The 17,968-nt window shown below is 52.6% G+C and overlaps 1 protein-coding gene across 1 annotated transcript in view; it reads left to right on the top strand.

Annotated features, from left to right (window-relative positions):
• PTPRS (protein tyrosine phosphatase, receptor type, S) overlaps positions 1-17,968 on the top strand; it is a 69,513-nt gene that overhangs the window by 6,753 nt on the left and 44,792 nt on the right. Inside the window, exons 3-5 of the mRNA XM_011943481.1 lie at positions 2,731-2,919; positions 10,462-10,572; positions 12,479-12,490. Of these exons, the coding sequence (XP_011798871.1) occupies positions 2,766-2,919; positions 10,462-10,572; positions 12,479-12,490 (277 nt within the window). The 5' untranslated portion in view covers positions 2,731-2,765. The remainder of the gene's footprint in view (positions 1-2,730; positions 2,920-10,461; positions 10,573-12,478; positions 12,491-17,968) is intronic.

The raw sequence follows: 17,968 nt of genomic DNA, 5'->3' as shown, positions 1-17,968 counted from the left end.
TCAGGATGGTCTCGATCTCCTGACCTCGTGATCCGCCCGTCTCGGCCTCCCAAAGTGCTGGGATTACAGGCTTGAGCCACCGTGCCCGGCCAATAATAACAAAAACAGCCACAGGGCCACATGTGGCCCTGAAGCCATCATTTGCGGCCCTTTACCCCCTCCCATTCCAGCGTTCCTACCAGATGCAAATGAGCTGCCTATTTCTTGCACTGCGATTGGTCACTTTTTTGTCACTTGTCCTTTGGAATGGAGTTGGGCGGGATGAGGGGAGTGGTTATGAGTCTGCACTACATGGCTATTTCCTAATTTTTTTTTTTTTTTTTTGAGACAGAGTCTTGCTCTGTCACCCAGGCTGGAGTACAGTGGCGTGATCTCGGCTCACTGCAACCTCCACCTCCTGGGTTTAAGTAATTCTTCTGCCTCAGCCTCTCGAGTAGCTGAGATTACAGGTGCCCACCACCACGCCTGGCTAATTTCTGTATTTTTAGTAGAGACGGGGTTTCACCACGTTGGCCAGGCTGGTCTCGAACTCCTTACCTCAGGTGATCCTCCTGCCTCGGCCTCCCACAGTGCTGGGATTACAGGTGTGAGCCCCTGCGGCCGGCCCATCTTGGTTTGTAGAGCACCCTGGATGTGAGGCAGCTTGTCACTCAGCAGGCTCAGCTCAGCACCTCAGCCCGGAAGCACATTCCCACCGGTCAGGGAACTCTGGGACCAGGAGATCCCAGGGAACTGAGTTTCTCCTCCTTGTCCCCCCACCCCATCACCACCAGTCTCCATTTACCATGGAGGGGAGCTAGAACCTCGCCACCCAAGAGGGATACCGAGCGCTGGAGACCTGGGGCCACTCACCGTGCTGGAGGATTGAATGCTCCACCAGGACTGAGTTGTTTGTTCATTGATTGAGGTCCTACTGTATGCCCGGTTCTGCGCTGGGTGCTAGGGACGCAGATGCACCATTTCAGAGTTCCCTGCTGCAGAGAAGACAGTGGGGCGTTTAGGGACATTTAGGGCAAGGGAGTTGGAGCTAGTCCCAGGTGGTGTTCCAATCAGTAGACAGATGTGGGAACGGGGATTCCAGGCCAGGGGAACAGGGCAGGTGACCCGAGGGAGGGGGCTTGATGACTTTGAGAGCCGTGGAGGCCAGCGTGACTGGGCCAGAGAGAAAAAGAGAAGGGAAGGTGGCAGAGGCCGGCAGCAGACAAGCAGCCGGGGCTCCTTCTGAGGGTGGTGGAACCACAGAAGGGTGTACAGCGGGGGAGCAGTGTGGTTTATGTTTAGAAAGGCAGGCGGGTGCAGTGGCTCACGCCTGTATTCCAGACACTTTGGGAGGCCAAGGCGGGCGGATCACAAGGTCAGGAGTTCGAGACCAGCCTGGCCAACATGGCAAAACCCCTTCTCTACTAAAAGTACAAAAATTAGGCAGGTATGGAGTGCATGCCAGTGCCTTCCAGCCTGGCCAACAGAGAGACTCCATCTCAAAAAAAAAAAAAAAAAAAAAAGGTGTCTTCCAGGCCAGGCACAGTGGCTCATACCTGTAAAGTATCTGTAATCACAGTGCTTTGGGAGGCCAAGGTGGGAGGATTCCTTGAGCCCAGGAGTTCGAGACCAATCTGGGCAACATAGTGAGACCCTATCTCTATATTTTATTTATTTTATTTTTATTTTTATTTTTTTTGAGACCGTGTCTCGCTCTGTCGCCCAGGCTAGAGTGCAGGGGCGTGATCTCAGCTCACTGCAACCTCCATCTCCCAAGTTCAAGTGAATTTTCTGCCTCAGTCTCCTGAGTAGCTGGGATTACAAGCGTGCACCATCACACCTGGCTAATTTTTGTTTTTAATAGAGATGGGGTTTCACCATGTCGACCAGGCTGGTTCTTAAACTCCTAGCCTTAAGTGATCCACCTACCTCGGCCTCCCAAAGTGCTGGGATTACAGGCATGAGCCACCACGCCCAGCTGATATATCTATCTGTCTGTCTGTCTGTCTGTCTATCTACAAAAATTTTTTAAAAGATAAAAAGAAAGGCGTCCTCAGGCTGCTGTAAATGAACCCACTCAGCACTGTGGACCGTGGGGCCAGGTTTGTGCTTATACATAGCAGGAGGCAGAGCATCTCTGAGCCCCACCCAGTCCATTCCAGGAGCACCCACCCCCAAGTCATGACAACTTCAGATATCCCCAGACATCGCCCAGTGTCTCCCAGGGCAGCAGAATCACCCCCCAGTGAGAAATATTCTAGCCTGCTCAGTTCCCTCACACAAGCCTCCCCCTTGTACAGAAGAGGGACCCAGCCAGGTGCAGTGGCTCATGCCTGTAATCTCAGTGCTTTGGGTGGCAGAAGTGGTAGGATTGCTTGGAGCCAGGAGTTTGAGACCAGCCTGGACAACACAGCGAGACCCCCTCTCTACAAAAATTTTAAAAATTAGCCAGGCATGGCGGCACGTGCTTATAGTCCCAGCTATTCAGGAGGCTGAGGCAGGAGGATCACTTGAGCCCAGATCATTGAGACTACAGTGAGCTGTGATTGTGCCACTGCACTTGAGACAGCAAGACCCTGTCTCAAAAAAAAAAAAAGAGAGAACTGACTGTAAAGGATGGCACCCAGGGCTGAGGTCACGCAGCCAGGCAGGAGCCGGACCCGTGGCCGGGCACTCCCTGAGCCCCAGGCTGGAGGGGTGGCCGTGCAGTGCTCAGAACCATGCCCATTTCTCTCCCGTCTCTGCCCTCAGAGGACCAGCTGCCCTCCGGCTTCCCCAACATCGACATGGGCCCGCAGTTGAAGGTGGTGGAGCGGACACGGACAGCCACCATGCTCTGTGCGGCCAGCGGCAACCCTGACCCTGAGATCACCTGGTTCAAGGACTTCCTGCCCGTGGATCCTAGTGCCAGCAATGGACGCATCAAACAGCTGCGATCGGGTGAGTGTGGGTGGCTGACAGGACGTGGGAGCCTTGGAGGGCAGCAGGGGGCAGGGAGCATCTGCAGGCCCCAAGCTGTGGGGACTACTGGAGGACAGACAGAGACAGTGTGCGGCCGTGGCAGGCATTGGCACTGGAGGAGTGGAGGCAAATGTCTTCAAAGGCGCACACTGAGGTTATTAGGGGGCACAGATGGGCATGAGTACTGGGGAGCTGTAGACAGTGGTAGAAGAAGAATGCTTCAACACCTGGCCAGTGAAGATATAACGGATGCAGACACGCACAAGGGTGGGGAGTTATATAGGGCCATGGTGGGGGGAGAGTGTCTCCCATACTCAGGCAGTGAGATCACGACTGTCACCCACAGACTGTTGTGGGTGATAGGAAGCCACTGAGGGGGCTGGGCGCAGTGGCTTATGCTTGTAATCCGAGCTCTTTGGGAGGCCAAGGCAGAAGGCTTGCTTGAGGCCCGGAATTTGAGACCAGCATGGGCAATGTAGCAAGACCCTCGTCTCTAAAAAGAAAGCAAGCAAGCCACCAAGAATGGTGGGTATTGAGAGTGCCCAAGCATTGGGAGACAGACAAGCAAAAGTGTCGGTGAGCCATGGAGGGTGAAAAGGGGAGACCAGCTTCAATGGGTACGTAATAGGGAGCTATGGAAGGTGGCAGAGAGAGAGCATCCTCTATACGGAAGCAGTAGGCATGTCCAGTGAGACTACAATGGGACCCAGACAGGCAGGAGTAGTGGAAGCTGCGTAAGGCAATGGTAAGTGTCTAGAGGTGACAGGTAAGGTGATGGGGAGCCATAGAGAACTATAGGGAGAGAGTGTCTCCAAGGCTGAGCAGTAAGAACATCATGGGACAAAGACAAGCAGAGGTGATGGTGGGGCTTCAGGTCTGTAATGGGGCACCGACGGGCAGTCCAGCCTCTCTGTTCGGGCCCTAGGGGGGCTAGGGAGACCTTGGGACACACAGAGCCTTGGGGATGGGCGGTTCCACCATTGTGCCTCCACAAAGCACCCACGTGGCCCATCTGCGGGTCCATCTGTCTGGGGGCCTGTGTCTGCGTGTGTGTCGTCCCCCCGCTTCACGACATGTCCACGTGTGCATGTCTGGGCTCCCTGTGCCGGCCTGGCCTGCCTCCCGCATGTGGGCACAGGCGTGCAGGCCTCGCCGCTGTCATACACGGGCCTCCCTTCCCCCACCCGGAGCAAAGTGTCCTCCTGCATCTCGGCCACACGTGCACCCACGTTGCAGTCACTCCCGTGCCTGTGCACACAGGGCGGTGACCCGCGCACGTGCCTCTCAGCCCGCACCTCCCTAGTGCTCGTGCGTGGGGACACACGTGGTGGAGCTGTGTCTCCATACATTGGGAGAGCACACGTGTGGCTGCACATGCGTGTGTGTCTATGTCATGGATTTACTGTTTTGAGTTGTGCCGGGCTTGACGCCCTGCCTTCATTCAGGTCACTGTTGAGATCACCCTGCCCCTCTTTTTGCTTTCTCTCTCCCCTTCCTCCGAGGACCCCGCCACGGAGCACCCCTCTTGCAGCAGTCCCTCCCCGAATCATCCCCAGTGCCCTGCACTCACTGCCCATCCTTGCCCCCACCAAAGAGCCCACCTACCCGTTCTCCGCTTTCTGCTCCTCCTCCTTAGTGAAAACCAAGCCACAGAAAAGATCAGACACGGAGCCCAGAATCTCTTCCCTGGAGAGACTCAGACCTCACACTGAGGGACAAATTGCCTCCCCTCTCCCAGCCCGGCTGAGGATGTTTGCAGCTCCGTGGCCTCTGCAAGCAGGGGAGCGGTGGCCTCAGTTTCCCCGTAAAACATGCCTATTTCCTTGTGTTCTGGTGACCTCTGCAGGATCGAATGTCTAACGCCTGCTAGGTGCTTAGTGAACGTAAACCACTTTAGGAACCGTAAGAAATATTATTATTATTATTATTATTCTGAGCATCCCCCTTTCTTCCCCCACCCTCCCCTCCTCGATGAGGACACAAGATTCTTCGTAACCACCTGTTAACTTCCTGTTCTCTTTTCTTATCCTCCTGTTGTAAACGTTCAGAAACCTTTGGTAAGTCTGATTTCATCATCACGTCAACAACTAACGCCCCATCCCCTTTGTGCCCCTTCTGCCCCCTTCTCCTCACCAAACTAACAGCCACCGTGATGGTAACTGTGACCCACTCTGCCTGGTATGTTTACTAACGCCCTCTCCCTCCTCCCCACAACGAGCCCCTCAGCCCTCCCCAGCTGGGCACTAGTGTGCAGCAGAGAAAAAAACCCAAAGGAAAAGAGGAAAAGAGATAAGTCCACAAGGGGCCAGGCAGACCTCAGAGTGGAGGCTGAAGGGGGTTCAGAGGTATCCTCGGGCTCATGGAACTTCGCACCTAACAACATATCCTCCCCCACTTTCTTCTTGGCCTTAGTCCTGCTGGAAAAGGATTTAATTACAGAAGTTTGGGGGCTGGGGCTAGGCGTGGGGTGGAGATTTTTCCAGCATAGCTGCTACTGGGCACTCCTCATCCACTTTTCTCAGCATTCAGCCTGAATCCCATGAAATCAGTTGTGGGACTAATTCATACTAAAGTGAGAGTGACTGATGTCAGTCTATGATATCAGTCCTTTCATCTCTCTCCAGCTGGGAAGTGGAACACCTTTTAATGTCTAAGAGATACATTGTTTCCGCTCGATAGAATAGCCCTGAGTGATTTGGCCAGCTTGAAAAGACTTCTTTTTTTTTTGAGATAGTCTTAATCTGTCACCCAGGCTGGAGTACAATGGCACCATCTCAGCTCACTAAAGTCTCCGCCTCCCCAGTTCAGGCAATTCTGCCTCAGTCTCCTGAGTAGCAGGGATTACAGGCACCCGCCACCACACCCGGCTAATGTTTGGATTTTTAGTAGAGACCGGGTTTTACCATGTTGGCCAGGCTGGTCTCAAACTCCTGACCTCAGGTGATCCACCTGTCTCAGCTTCCCACAGTGCCAGGATTACAGGCGTGAACCACTGGGCCGGCTTGGAAAGACTTTCTATGACCCTGGCTTCCACCATCGTCATGCCAATGTCCTAGCAAAGGCCAGCCTGGATTTCCGCTGACTCGGATTCCACTTCTCCAGGGTGTAACTTTAGGCAAATTCCCATTTGCTCCCCTGTAAAGGGTGCAGAGTGGTCTCACGAGGATATCTCGAAAGATAATACAGGGACCCCGAAAAGTTCAGGCCAGAAGCTCCTCAGCCCAGGAGGCTGGAGAGCTAGGCGCAGTGCCCACCCCTGCCTCATGATGGGACCTCAGAGATTCCCCTCTGAGCCTCAGTTGGCCCATCTGTAAAATGGGTTTGGGCCACGCAGAATGAGCTGTTTTTTCACGTGTCTGGCCACTCCTGGCAGATCCAGGTCTTAGGATCTTCTTGGCCCTAGCCAACCGAGTTATCAAGTTATCGGCCATCAGCAGCAGAGAGAAGAGAGCCCAAAACTTCTCCCTGGATCTTGAGCAGAGGGGGTAACATTCCAGCCCTGAGCCACCTTTTCCTGCTTTGCAGTTAACCATCCCTGCCCCCAAGGCCCAGATAAACAGGTCTTTCCTCTTTTCCTCTTGGTAAGAAGGCTGCAGGCCTCTCCCCGTCCCTCCTACTTGGCCTGTCTGTGACACCCTTCCTTGGCTGTATTAATGCCTGGCCCTGGGGCACTAACCCCACCCACCTCCCTGTCTCTAACAAGATAATTCCTGTTGCTCCTTGTCCCTTCCTAGTCTGGACTTGAAAACAGTCCCTTGCTGAGCTCCCTAAGAAGGAAAGAAGGAAGGCGGGGGTCATGAACCTCCCTCCCTTGGCCCAGAGGGAAGGCCACCAAAGGCCCAGGCTGACAGACCTCCCCTGGGCATAGAGACGCCCCTCAGCCCGTCCAGAGAGTCTTCTAGACTCCATCCCTCCACCCCCAGAGATTCCTGCCTCCTACAGGAAGCTCTCCTGCTTTGACAAGCCCTCAGACCTCACCCTGCTCTTAGGAGGCCTCTTGCAGCTTCATCAGCAAAGCCTGCAGGGTCCATGTGCCCAGGGCTGGCTCGATCCCCTCCCCGGGGCAGAGTGCAGAGGCCTGGCTTATGGCCCTGGCCCAGCTTCCCTGGGGCCCCCTGGCCCCCCACGACCGCCCTGTGACATTCACCTGGTTCTCTCTGCTTCCCTTACAGAAAGCACTCCGATCAGAGGTAAGAGGCTCCTCACTCACCCACCCACTCACGCTCTCTCTCTCGCTGCCCACTCAGCCCCTCAGGCTCCGCAGGGGCCGTCCCCAGGCCTGCTTCCATGCGTGTCCACCCTGCCACCACCCTCGTTCCACCCAGTGTTAGTCTGGTCTCTGCGTCTGTGTCTGTGTCTGTGGCCGGGGGGGCTGAATGTGGCCGAGGTGACTCCTCAGGTCACCTGACTGTGGAAGGCTGGGGGCTCTCTCCCCCTCTGGGAAGGACCCTACCTGGCAAGACTCCCAGAGTGCTGGGAGCCCCATGGTGTTTAGCCACCTCTAAAATGAGCAGTGCAGGCCGGGCGCAGTGGCTCACGCCTGTAATCCCAACACTGTGGGAGCCCGAGGCAGGTGAATCATCTGAGGTCAGGAGTTCAAGACCAGCCTGGGCAGCAAGGTCAAATCCCATCTCTACTAAAAACACGAAAATTAGCTGGGCGTGGTGGCGGGCGCCTGTAATCCCAGCTACTCGGGAGGCTGAGGCAGGGGAATCGCTTGAACCCGGGAGGCAGAGGTTGCGGTGAGCCACCAAGATCACGCCATTGCACTCCAGCCTGGGTGACAGAGACTCTGTCTCAAAAAAAAAAAAAAAATGCAAAGTGGGCCTTCCAGCTCCACAGTTCTTTCTGATCTGGAGGGTCTAACCCAAGGACATGTAGAGACGCGCTCTCAGGTCAGTCTGCTCCATCCCTTATCCACCACCCAACTGCTGCCTCAGAGAAGAGCCAAGAGAAGGCCTGAGTGGGAACCCTGGGGAAGAATCAGTGTCCAACCCTACCTTTGCTACAAATGCTGTGTGACCTAGAGCAGTCTCCTGACCCTCTCTGGGCCTCCTTAGTGATGGAGATAACTGTCTGCTTCCCAGAACCTCGAGGTCAAGGAAGAATAGGCAGTGTTCAATGGAGGCAGAGTCTTTATCCATGACCTCCAGAGAGAATCCCCCGATTTGTGGGTCCATGTCATTTCTGTGGGATAATCACAAACAAGACTGGAAAGCTCAGTCTGGATGTTGGATCCTTGGTGCCATAGGCTCTGATTGAAGCCTGTGATTCAGACACATTTGAGGATATTCACTCATCTTCATTTACTCATGGTCGACAGGCACTTGGGTCCAGGCCTGTGATTCAAACATACTTAGATATGTTACACTAAGTTTTATTAGGAGAATAAGGACTTTGATCCAGGCCTGTGATTACAAACATACGTGTGGAAACTTTTGCCTTATTTTTTATTTTTGGGCACTCAAGTTTTTAGCTAGGCCTGTAATTTAAGACATACTCGGCTTCATTTACTTGTGAAAATGAAGGACTTGGTTCAGGCATGTGGTTTCAGATATCTTTGGGGAAATCTTGGCCTCGTTTTCATTTACTCATGGGCACGGTAGTGTTTGATCAAGGCCTGTGATTTCAGATATTCTTGAGAAGGTTCATTCATTTTTTTTTTTTTTTTTTTTGAGACGGAGTCTTGCTCTGTCGCCCAGGCTGGAGTGCAGTGGCCAGATCTCAGCTCACTGCAAGCTCCTCCTCCCGGGTTTACGCCTTTCTCCTGCCTCAGCCTCCCGAGTAGCTGGGACTACAAGCGCCCGCCACCTTGCCCGGCTAGTTTTTTGTATTTTTAAGTAGAGACGGGGTTTCACCTTGTTAGCCAGGATGGTCTTGATCTCCTGACCTTGTGATCCACCCATCTCGGCCTCCCAAAGTGCTGGGATTACAGGCGTGAGCCACTGCGCCCGGCGGTTCATTTATTTTTATATGTTCATTGGAAGTGAAGTCTGATTTGGGCCTGTGATTTCAAATGTATTGAGGGGAAATCAGTTCTATTTTCATCTACTCATGAACACCAAGACCTTGGATTTTTGCCTGTGGTATTTAAATTTTAAATATGCCTGTGATTTCAAAAATTGCCGTCTTCTTTATGTCTGTATTTACTCATGACCAACAAATTCTTTGATCCAGGCTTGGGGCATTTTAGCCTCAACTTTACTTGTGAGTATAAGAGGCTTTCAGTCAGACCCCTGATTTCAAACAGTTTTGAAAATTTAATCTAGGCTGGGCGCGGTGGCTCAAGCCTGTAATCCCAGCACTTTGGGAGGCCGAGACGGGTGGATCACGAGGTCAGGAGATCAAGACCATCCTGGCTAACAAGGTGAAACCCCGTCTCTACTAAAAAATACAAAAAACTAGCCGGGCGAGGTGATGGGCGCCTGTAGTCCCAGCTACTCGGGAGGCTGAGGCAGGAGAATGGCGTATAAACCCGGGAGGCGGAACTTGCAGTGAGCTGAGATCCGGCCACTGCACTCCAGCCTGGGTGACAGAGCAAGACTCCATCTCAAAAAAAAAAACATTGTTTAAAAAAAAAAAGAAAATTTAATCTAATCCTTGTGTACCTATGAGCATCATAGAATTGGGTCTAGGACCATAATTTTAAACACACTCAGCGAAGTCCATTCAATTACTCATGAGCACCAGGATATTGACTTCAGGCCTGTGGTTTTAAATACAAGCAGGTAAATTCAGACTTTTACTTCGACGACTTAAAATACTTGGGGAAATTCTGACTTCTCTTCAATCAATGTCAGGCCAGAAGGCTTGGATCCATGGCTTTGATTTCAAACATACTTGATACACACCAGCCTCAACGTTTTTTACTTTAGCTACCTCAGGGTATAACCTAATCCTGAAATTTCAAACACGCCTGAAGAAGTACAACCCTGTCTCCATATTGGTGTTGAGGACTTTGAGGGCTAGGATTCCAAACACAATTGAGGAACCCAGACCCATGTTCATTTACTCATGGGCACTGAATGAAACAAAGCAACCACCGGCTCCCTGGATTTTCACATGATCTGTGGCCCCTTCAGATGAAACCACATCATCCTGGGGCCCCTTTGGGTCCCTGGATCTATCAAACGCTGGTTATGAGTTGTAAATGCCAACCCACTCTTTCCTCCTGGCCGGGAGAGCATCACTTAGGGCTTTCTCAACCACACTTTTCTCCAGCTTTGTAATTCAACTTGGCAGTCATGAAGCAGCAGCCTCAGGACCAGCTGCTTTTCCACTGCGAGTGGAGAATTTGCTGGGGAATGTGGTGTGTCCAGGCCCCGGTGGGGCTCCATGTGGGGGTGGAGGTTATACAAGGCCAGGCCGAGCTGGGGCTTCCAGGTTTTCTCACCTCTTCTCTGCCTCTCTGGCCCAGCCAGAACAGGAGACAGGCCAGACCACACTCTGGTGGGACAGCTTTCCCCTGCTCACTCCTGGGCCCCACTCTGACGGACCAAGCATTCTCCCCTCTTCCCGCAGGAGCCCTGCAGATTGAAAGCAGCGAGGAAACCGACCAGGGCAAATACGAGTGTGTGGCCACCAATAGCGCCGGCGTGCGCTACTCCTCACCTGCCAACCTCTACGTGCGAGGTAGGGAACGCCGTGTCCAGGTCGAAGGCAGGGACCCGCCCCGTCCCACCCCTCCCTCCTCGGGCTCACCGCCTCCGGGCTCCCCCGTCCCCTGCACACCCAAGCAGGAAGGCCCCTCCCCGGTCGCGGTGGGACCTTGGCCGAGGCGGCGTCCCTCTCTGGGCCTCAGTTTCCTTACGTGTAGAAGGGGGGCAGCTTAAATTCCCTTCCTCGTGCCTTGCAACAGATGCCCCGTGGGCAGCAGGGCTCTGGGGAGGCAGTGATGGTGGGATAGGAAGGCGTGGGGCAGGGTGAGGGGGTGAGTCTTGGGCCTACAGGGCCAGGGGAGCCTGCAGGCCTCTGCCCCACCCCACCCCACCCGCCTGCCCACCCGAGTTGGCTTCTGTGGCGTGTCGTGCCTTCCCGTGCTGTGTGCTGGCTTTGCTTCTCCCAACTTTGTGGCCTCGTAGCTCCCCGCTTCACTGCCCCCCCAATCCGGGGCCCTCAATCTAGAAGTTGGGGAGGGGTCTTCGAGGCTGCCCCCCCGCCCCCCACCGGCTGGTCCAGAGCCCGGTGCCTTCTGTCTCTTCCTAATGACTCTCGGAGAAGGACAGTCCAGGCCGTTGGGAGGCTGGGGCCACAGCGGGCACAGGCACCCGGGGGGCTCGGTAGTTGCACCAAGCTGGGGCAGGCACGGCACCCAGCGAAGCTTGTTGCTCTCGGTTTCCAGTTCCCACTCAGTCATGCCCAGCAGCGTGGGGGCCTCGCCCCAGCACCTCCCCACTCCCCGGCCCCAAGGAAGCTTCCTTCCTTGTGGGTCCCTGGGTGCTGCCTCCAAGGTGCCAGGGGGCTCCCTTGCCCCCAGATTCCTCCGTTGGCCTCCTCTTATCTCGTGTGTTGGCTCTTGGGTCTTTTCAGAAGTTGTAGTCTTCCTCCTCCTCCTCCTCCTCCTCCTCCTCCCTTTTTCACCTCCTAGTAGCTGTTTCTGATCAGATTTGTGGTAGAAACAGCTTCTGCCAGGATGCCAGGGCCCCATTCAATCCCCAGGGCTGCCCCAGTTAGCGCTGTATAATTGACTCGATCACATCCTTCTCTGGGCCTCAGTTTCCCCCATGCGAAGTGCCAAGCCCTAGTCATTCTCCATCTAGGAGGCCGTGTGGCTCATCCCCCGCCCACAGACCCTCACTCACCACCTTCGTCCTCACCATCCACGGCACCCGCTGGCCCTGAAGTGACTCCTTGGTCCTGGACCTGGGGTTTTGCATTTTGTCTGTGAGGAGGAGGCCGCATGGAGGGGGAGGGGATGGGAATGTGGGTGTATGGGCGGGTGGTGGGTAGGGGCACGTCTGATCCGCTGTCACGGCACCTCTGGTGAGTTGTAACGCGTTCGTGACTCCAACTGACTGGTCTTCACCTAACCTGCTTATTTCTCTGCCAACACCTGGGATGGGGGTTTGTAAATCCAGCAGGGCTCAAAAGAGTGTGGACAGCGGGTATGGGGCAGGGAGCCGGGTGGGGCCTTTAGTGAGGGTGCAAGAAGGGAGGGGGGCTTCTGTGTCCTCATCGCCCAGAGGTGGGGTCCCCAGCGTGAGCCTCCATCCTCTTGGGGGCAGTTGAGGGGGTGAGGTTCCACTTCCCCATCTTTGCCTGGGTCTTAGATGCTCCAGAATCAAGCTTAGAAAAGAATGGAGAAAGGCAAATGTAGATCTTGTATGTCAAGGGCAGAGTGGAAAAAAGACAAAAAGGTCATTGCTGTTCTTTTTATTTTTTAATTTTAATTTTTTTTTTGGTTTAAAGAAAAAAAAACAACAAACTATTGCAGCTTTTAGCCTTGGGAAGTCCTCTTTTTACTCTCTGTATCTCCCCTATTTTTTCTCTTCTTCCCATGTCATTGTGTTCCGCATCAAACCCCCTTTACATCCCTCAGAGCTTCGAGAAGGTTGGTGTGTTTTTTTCTTTTTTACTTTCTTTACCCACATTTTTACATTCTGAAAATGACACGCACACACACAAAACACATGTAGACACCACACGGACACACGCTGACACGCACACGAAAAAAATAGAAAAATGAACAACAATTTTAAAAGATGGAATATGAATCATAAGCACAAAGCAAACTAAACAAAAAAAAAAACCGCCAAGCGAGAGCAAAACCCAGAAAGACACGAAAATCTCAGCCGCGCCCAGCCCGGCCTAGGGCCGGCCGCACACATGCGATGCTTGCATTATGGTCGCCTCTGCATCCGTTGGTAATGTTGTTGCTAAGTTTTTTGCACTCCTCGTCGTCATGGTAACTTGGGCCTGATGCATGCTGGGAGAATGTAAAAATTTCTCTGCATGCCTCTCTTGTCGGTTTGGTTTGGTGAATTCCCAACGCCTTCTGTTGGAGTGTTTCTCGTCTTCCGTTCCGTTTTTCTCTTTTGGTTTTCTTTTTTCCTTTTTCTTTATTTTTTTCTTTTTTCTTTTTTTCTTTGGTTTTGTTTCGTTTTGGGGGGAAAAATCAAGTGGTTCTTTTTTCCCCTCCCATTCCCTTCACCTGGTCCTCTTCTCCCCCAAAGTGACTCGTCTTTGGTTCTGTCTTGTTTCTGTGCTCTTTGGTTTTGGTTTCTTGGGTTGAGCTGTTCTGTGGTTGTTCTCCAAACGCATTGTGATTTAAAAGCCAGTGTTCCTGTCCCAGCTATCATCCAGGAGGGCAGAAGGGATCCCACAGCTGGGATGCCAGGACAGAAAGTGACCACTTAAGCACAAGGGCACAAGGGAGGTGGCACAGACAGATGGCAGGAGGTTAGAACATGGGTGGGATATGTGGAGAGAGCAGCCCAAATTTCCTCAGCTCACTGGCCAGTCCCTCTTTCCCCAGAGGTAGTAACTCAGCTCCCTGCCTCCGGGCAGCCATGTTGGAAGGAAGCTTAAGCAGGCGAAGTATTCCTATCCTTCTGCCTCGGAATGAGACTGTCTCCTGCGCTCCCAAATAAGCCCAAACCCAGGCATTTGAAGTACTGCTGAATGTGCACTAGCATTTTGAGTTCTTACTCATTTTAGTGACGTATCCAAATATGGACTGTGGTCAGTTTTAAATGAAGGGAGAGGGCAATAACAGCACCATCTTCACAGGACCGTGCATACTTGGTATGTAATCGGCACTCGAAATGGCAGCTGCTGTGATGACTGTATGCATTCTGACTGGGTACCAATCCAGAAGTGCCCGTTAGGAGATGTAGCCTGCCAGACTTTGGAAGAAAGACTTGGCCAGTTGTCTGACCTGGAACACTATGCCTCTGCCTCCCAGGCAGCACTGGCTGCTTCCCCCATCCCCTCTCAGACTCTGAGCCCAGTCACAGGTGTCTTTTGTCCAGCAACACAGCATGGTCACTTTCTGAGTACCTGAGCATCAGAGCTGTGGAATTCTGGAAACAGCCCAGGGGAACCTTGGACACAGCCTCTCCCCTGCTCTCTCTGCCTCCCCAACTCTCCCTCTGCTTCTCTTTCTCTTTTTCAGCTCTCTTTCTCTCTGTGTGTCTCTCACTCTTGCAAATCTTCAGAGATGCACACCCCCCCATCTTCTGCTCCCCTCCCCAAGAAAAGGCATGCCCTTGAGAGTCTTGCTCCAACCTCCGAATAAAAAACACCCCCCAATGAAATATCCATGTAGATTTTTAACCACCAACCCCAGCTGACTACCCAATTTAGACAATGTTGAGGACAGAAGCCAGACTTGGGAATCACCTTTTCCCCCTCTTGTCCCTCACCCACCTTCTCTAAACTTGCCAATTATTAAATCCTGGACCAAGTTGGCAAGAGGACTTTAGATGCAGTAAGATCTCCTTGTTAACCCAGCATGAGAGCTGCCAGGCTGACCCTCAGAGCAGTGCCAAAAGATGGGAGAAAGGGGGCTCCCAGCCCCTCCACCAAAGCTAGGTCCTGGTGCATTGGAACTGAGTGAACAGAGGGTCTCTGAAGATCACTTGGACTTTCTGAGCAGTACAGCCCAGAAAGTGATGAGAGCATAGGCTCTGGACTCTGGCAGACCTGGATTCCAGTCTTGTCTGTGCCCCTCCCTGGCTATGTGACCTTGAACTAGTCACTTGACCACTTGGAGTCCCCACTTCCTCATGTGAACAGTAGAGATCATAAATGAACTTCGATCACAGGTTAGTTGGAAGGATTTCATTGAACTAAGTGCCTGTCAAGTGCTCTATGTAACAAGCATTGCCAGTAGGATTGTTGTAAATAAAGGATTCAAGCAAATGATCTGGGCAAGTCACTTCACTTCTTTGTGGGTCTTAGTTTCCCTTATATGTACTTCACATGTCCACTGTTTGAATAAGATGGCATATGGGAAACTTAAAAATAATTGTAGGGCAGAAGCTAAGTCATTTGCTCAGACCTCATTTTTCGCTAGTGCTTTCCTGAGCGCATCTCATGATCTCATTTTCTCCTGGCTCCAACCCCATCCCCATGAAATCAGCGGCCTCCCCAGAGCCATAGCTCTCATTTTCCCCACTGTCATTTCCCAGGAAGTTCTGTGGCCACAGAAAGGGACAACAAAGGCCTGTGTTAAGTACAAGGCTACCCTTGCAGATAAGTACCAGCCCACCAGAAGCGATGAGCTACCTGGCATGTTCTGAAAGCTACAAGTATTTACATTGTTGCCAGAGCAGCCCATCACAGGGATTAATTGCAAAAAGGGGGAAAAATGTAACTTCTAATCTCTTACTTATTTTTTAAACTGACAAATCTCCAGCTTTGGCTGACTCTGGGTGGAACAGGGGGTAAAATATTCAGACTTGCCCTTCTCCTCCTGAAATTTATCTCTGGGATCCAAAGGGCTGAAGTCAAAATTGTGTCCATTTTAAAAAAATACAACTGGCAGCTCCACTCCCAGTTGAATTCTCCCTCCTCCAGCTTTTGACAAGGTGGGAAGATGATCAGACTATATTCTACCTGACTGTGAATGTTCTTTTCTGGTTCTTTAAAACTCTAAGCCTTTAGAGTATGAGTTAGTGGCTAAAGGTAGTGTCTTTACCACCTGGTATGAGTTAGTAGCTAAAGGTAGTGTCTTTACTACCTGGTCTAGCAACATAGCATTATTGAAACATGGTGCACAGGACCCATGTAAATGGTCCTCTGATGCCAGGGGAACTTGGAACAAGCTGGAGACATCAGGAGGAATTTTCTTTTTCTTTTTTTCTTTTCTTTCCTTTTTTTTTTTTTTTTTCTTTTGAGACGGAGTTTCATTCTTGTTGCTCAGACTGAGTGCAATGATGCGATCTCTGCTCACTGCAACCTCCGCCTCCTGGGCTCAAGTGATTCTCCTGCCTTAGCCTCCCAAGTAGCTGGGATTACAGTTGCCCACCACCACGCCTGGCTAATTTTTGTATTTTTAGTAGAGACAGGGTTTTGCCACATTGGCTAGGCCGTTCTCCTTACCTCAAGTCATCTACCTGCCTCGGCCTCCCAAAGTGCTGGGATTACAGGTGTAAGCCACTGCACTCGGCCTTTTTTTTTTTTTTTTTTTTAAGACAGAGTCTTACTCTGTCACCCAGGCTGGAGTACAGTGGCACGATTTCGGCTCACTGCAACCTCCGCCTCCTGGGCTCAAGTGATTCTCTTGCCTCAGCCTTCTGAGTAGCTGGAATTACAGGCGCCCGGCACCACACTTCGCTAATTTTTGTATTTTTAGTAGAGACGGGTTTCACCATGTTGGCCAGGCTGGTGTTGAACTCCTGACCTCAGGTGATTCACCCACCTCAGCCTCCCAAAGTGCTGGGATTACAGGCGTGAGCCACCGCGCCCGGCCAGTTGAGGAATGTTCTAGCTTGAAGGGACTGAAGATATCTTCAAGGTTTTGGAAGAGGCCAATGAGACTGGCATAGTTTAACGCAGAGTCTCGAGTGCTGAGCTGAGAAACCAGTTCCTGATGTGTGACAACAGCCAGGCCTAGATTGCCCGATTTCTAGGTCATCTTTTTCAATATTTGTGACCCATCTCCAGGCCTTTTCAGATCAATCCATAGTATACAAATTTGTGGGGGAAAATTGTTTTTTAAATTAAATTTCCGATACCCAAGCCCTAAAATTGATGGATGTGACCCCCCAGGTGTTCCCCTTACCTCCTGGCCCCCCAAAACAGGGACAGACACAGATATTGGGCTGGAACACCCCTCACCTCCTATATCCCCAGAAAGGCTCGCATTGGGGTGTGTTGGACAGCTCCCCAGTTCGGGCTTACTATACCTGGCCACGCCTCCCTACCGAAGGCCGCTGGCTTGACCCTAGGGGCAGGCAGTGTTAGATCAGGACCCAGACCTTCTCATCCCACCCTCATCACATGGGGGAGAGGGGACTCCAAGGGTGGGAAGGCAGGCTCCCCTCCATGTGGGCAGGGCGGGCGGCGAGGAGGGGTCAATCTGCAGGAACACTGAGCTCTGAACACCTCTCGCCTGCTGCCTGCCTCACACCCTCTGCATTCGCTGTTTCCTCTGTTGGGGGAGGGGGTTTGTGAGGGGAATATTAGATTACACCTTGTCATTTGGAAAGCCCTGTGTCTCCGGCGGCCGCAGCGAGGTGGGGGGTGGTGAGGGAAGTCCGTGGATTGGCCAGAACTGGGGGAAAAACAAAGACATGAGAGACAGAGAGAGCGGGTACCAAAAAAAAAAAAAAATGCAAAAAGTATCTAGAGCGCATCCAAACGTGCAGCTCAAAATACCAACAACTTGCCAAGGCCGCTGGTCAGCCCGTGGGCCAGGGTGCCAGCCAGGTCCCTCCGGGCCTTGCACGTTACCTCAGTGGCGGAGGGAACTGGCGGTGGGAGCGGGGAGGCGGGAGGGAGGGAAGGAAGGAGGCACAGCAAAATGATGGAGAAAGGTAGCAGAAAATACGCAGGTGGGCTGAGGGGCGGTGCCCACCCTCCTTGGGCCACAGGCTGGAGTTCAAAGGAGAGGACAAGAAGTGGGCTATGGAATTAGGAATGTTTCCAACCCCTCCCTTCCCCCCCGACAGGTGTAATCTAAGCTTAAATAAACCCCCCAGAGGCTGCACAATTTCTTGGCATCTCTCCCCTGCCCTCTCCATCCGCATACTCATTTTGGAGTTTGGAGAAGTATCTAGAACCTTCTCCCACCCCAAAATGCCCAGCAGAGCCCCCCACCCCGTCCCCGCACCCCTTGGAGCTGCAGCTTGCTGAATTGTTGAGATGTCTGACACTGTTGGGGTTCCTTACCTAGTGCTTCAACCAGACCACCTCACTTTTGAGTTTCCTTCCCCCCTCCTTTACCCTCACCCCCACTCCCAACCCCCTTTTTTGGTTTTTGTGTTTCTGCCTCTTCCTGCCTGGGGGAGGGGTCGTCTCCTGGTTGCTTTGACGGTTTTTGAGTTGTTTTTCCATGTGAATCGGGGTTTGAAGCGACCACCCC

The sequence above is a fragment of the Colobus angolensis genome, unplaced genomic scaffold (genome assembly GCF_000951035.1).
Source record: "Colobus angolensis palliatus isolate OR3802 unplaced genomic scaffold, Cang.pa_1.0 Scaffold22, whole genome shotgun sequence".
NCBI classification, from domain to species: Eukaryota; Metazoa; Chordata; class Mammalia; order Primates; family Cercopithecidae; genus Colobus; species Colobus angolensis.
Note: the sequence above shows the minus strand (reverse complement) of the source record. Positions and strands in the feature narration are given on the sequence as shown.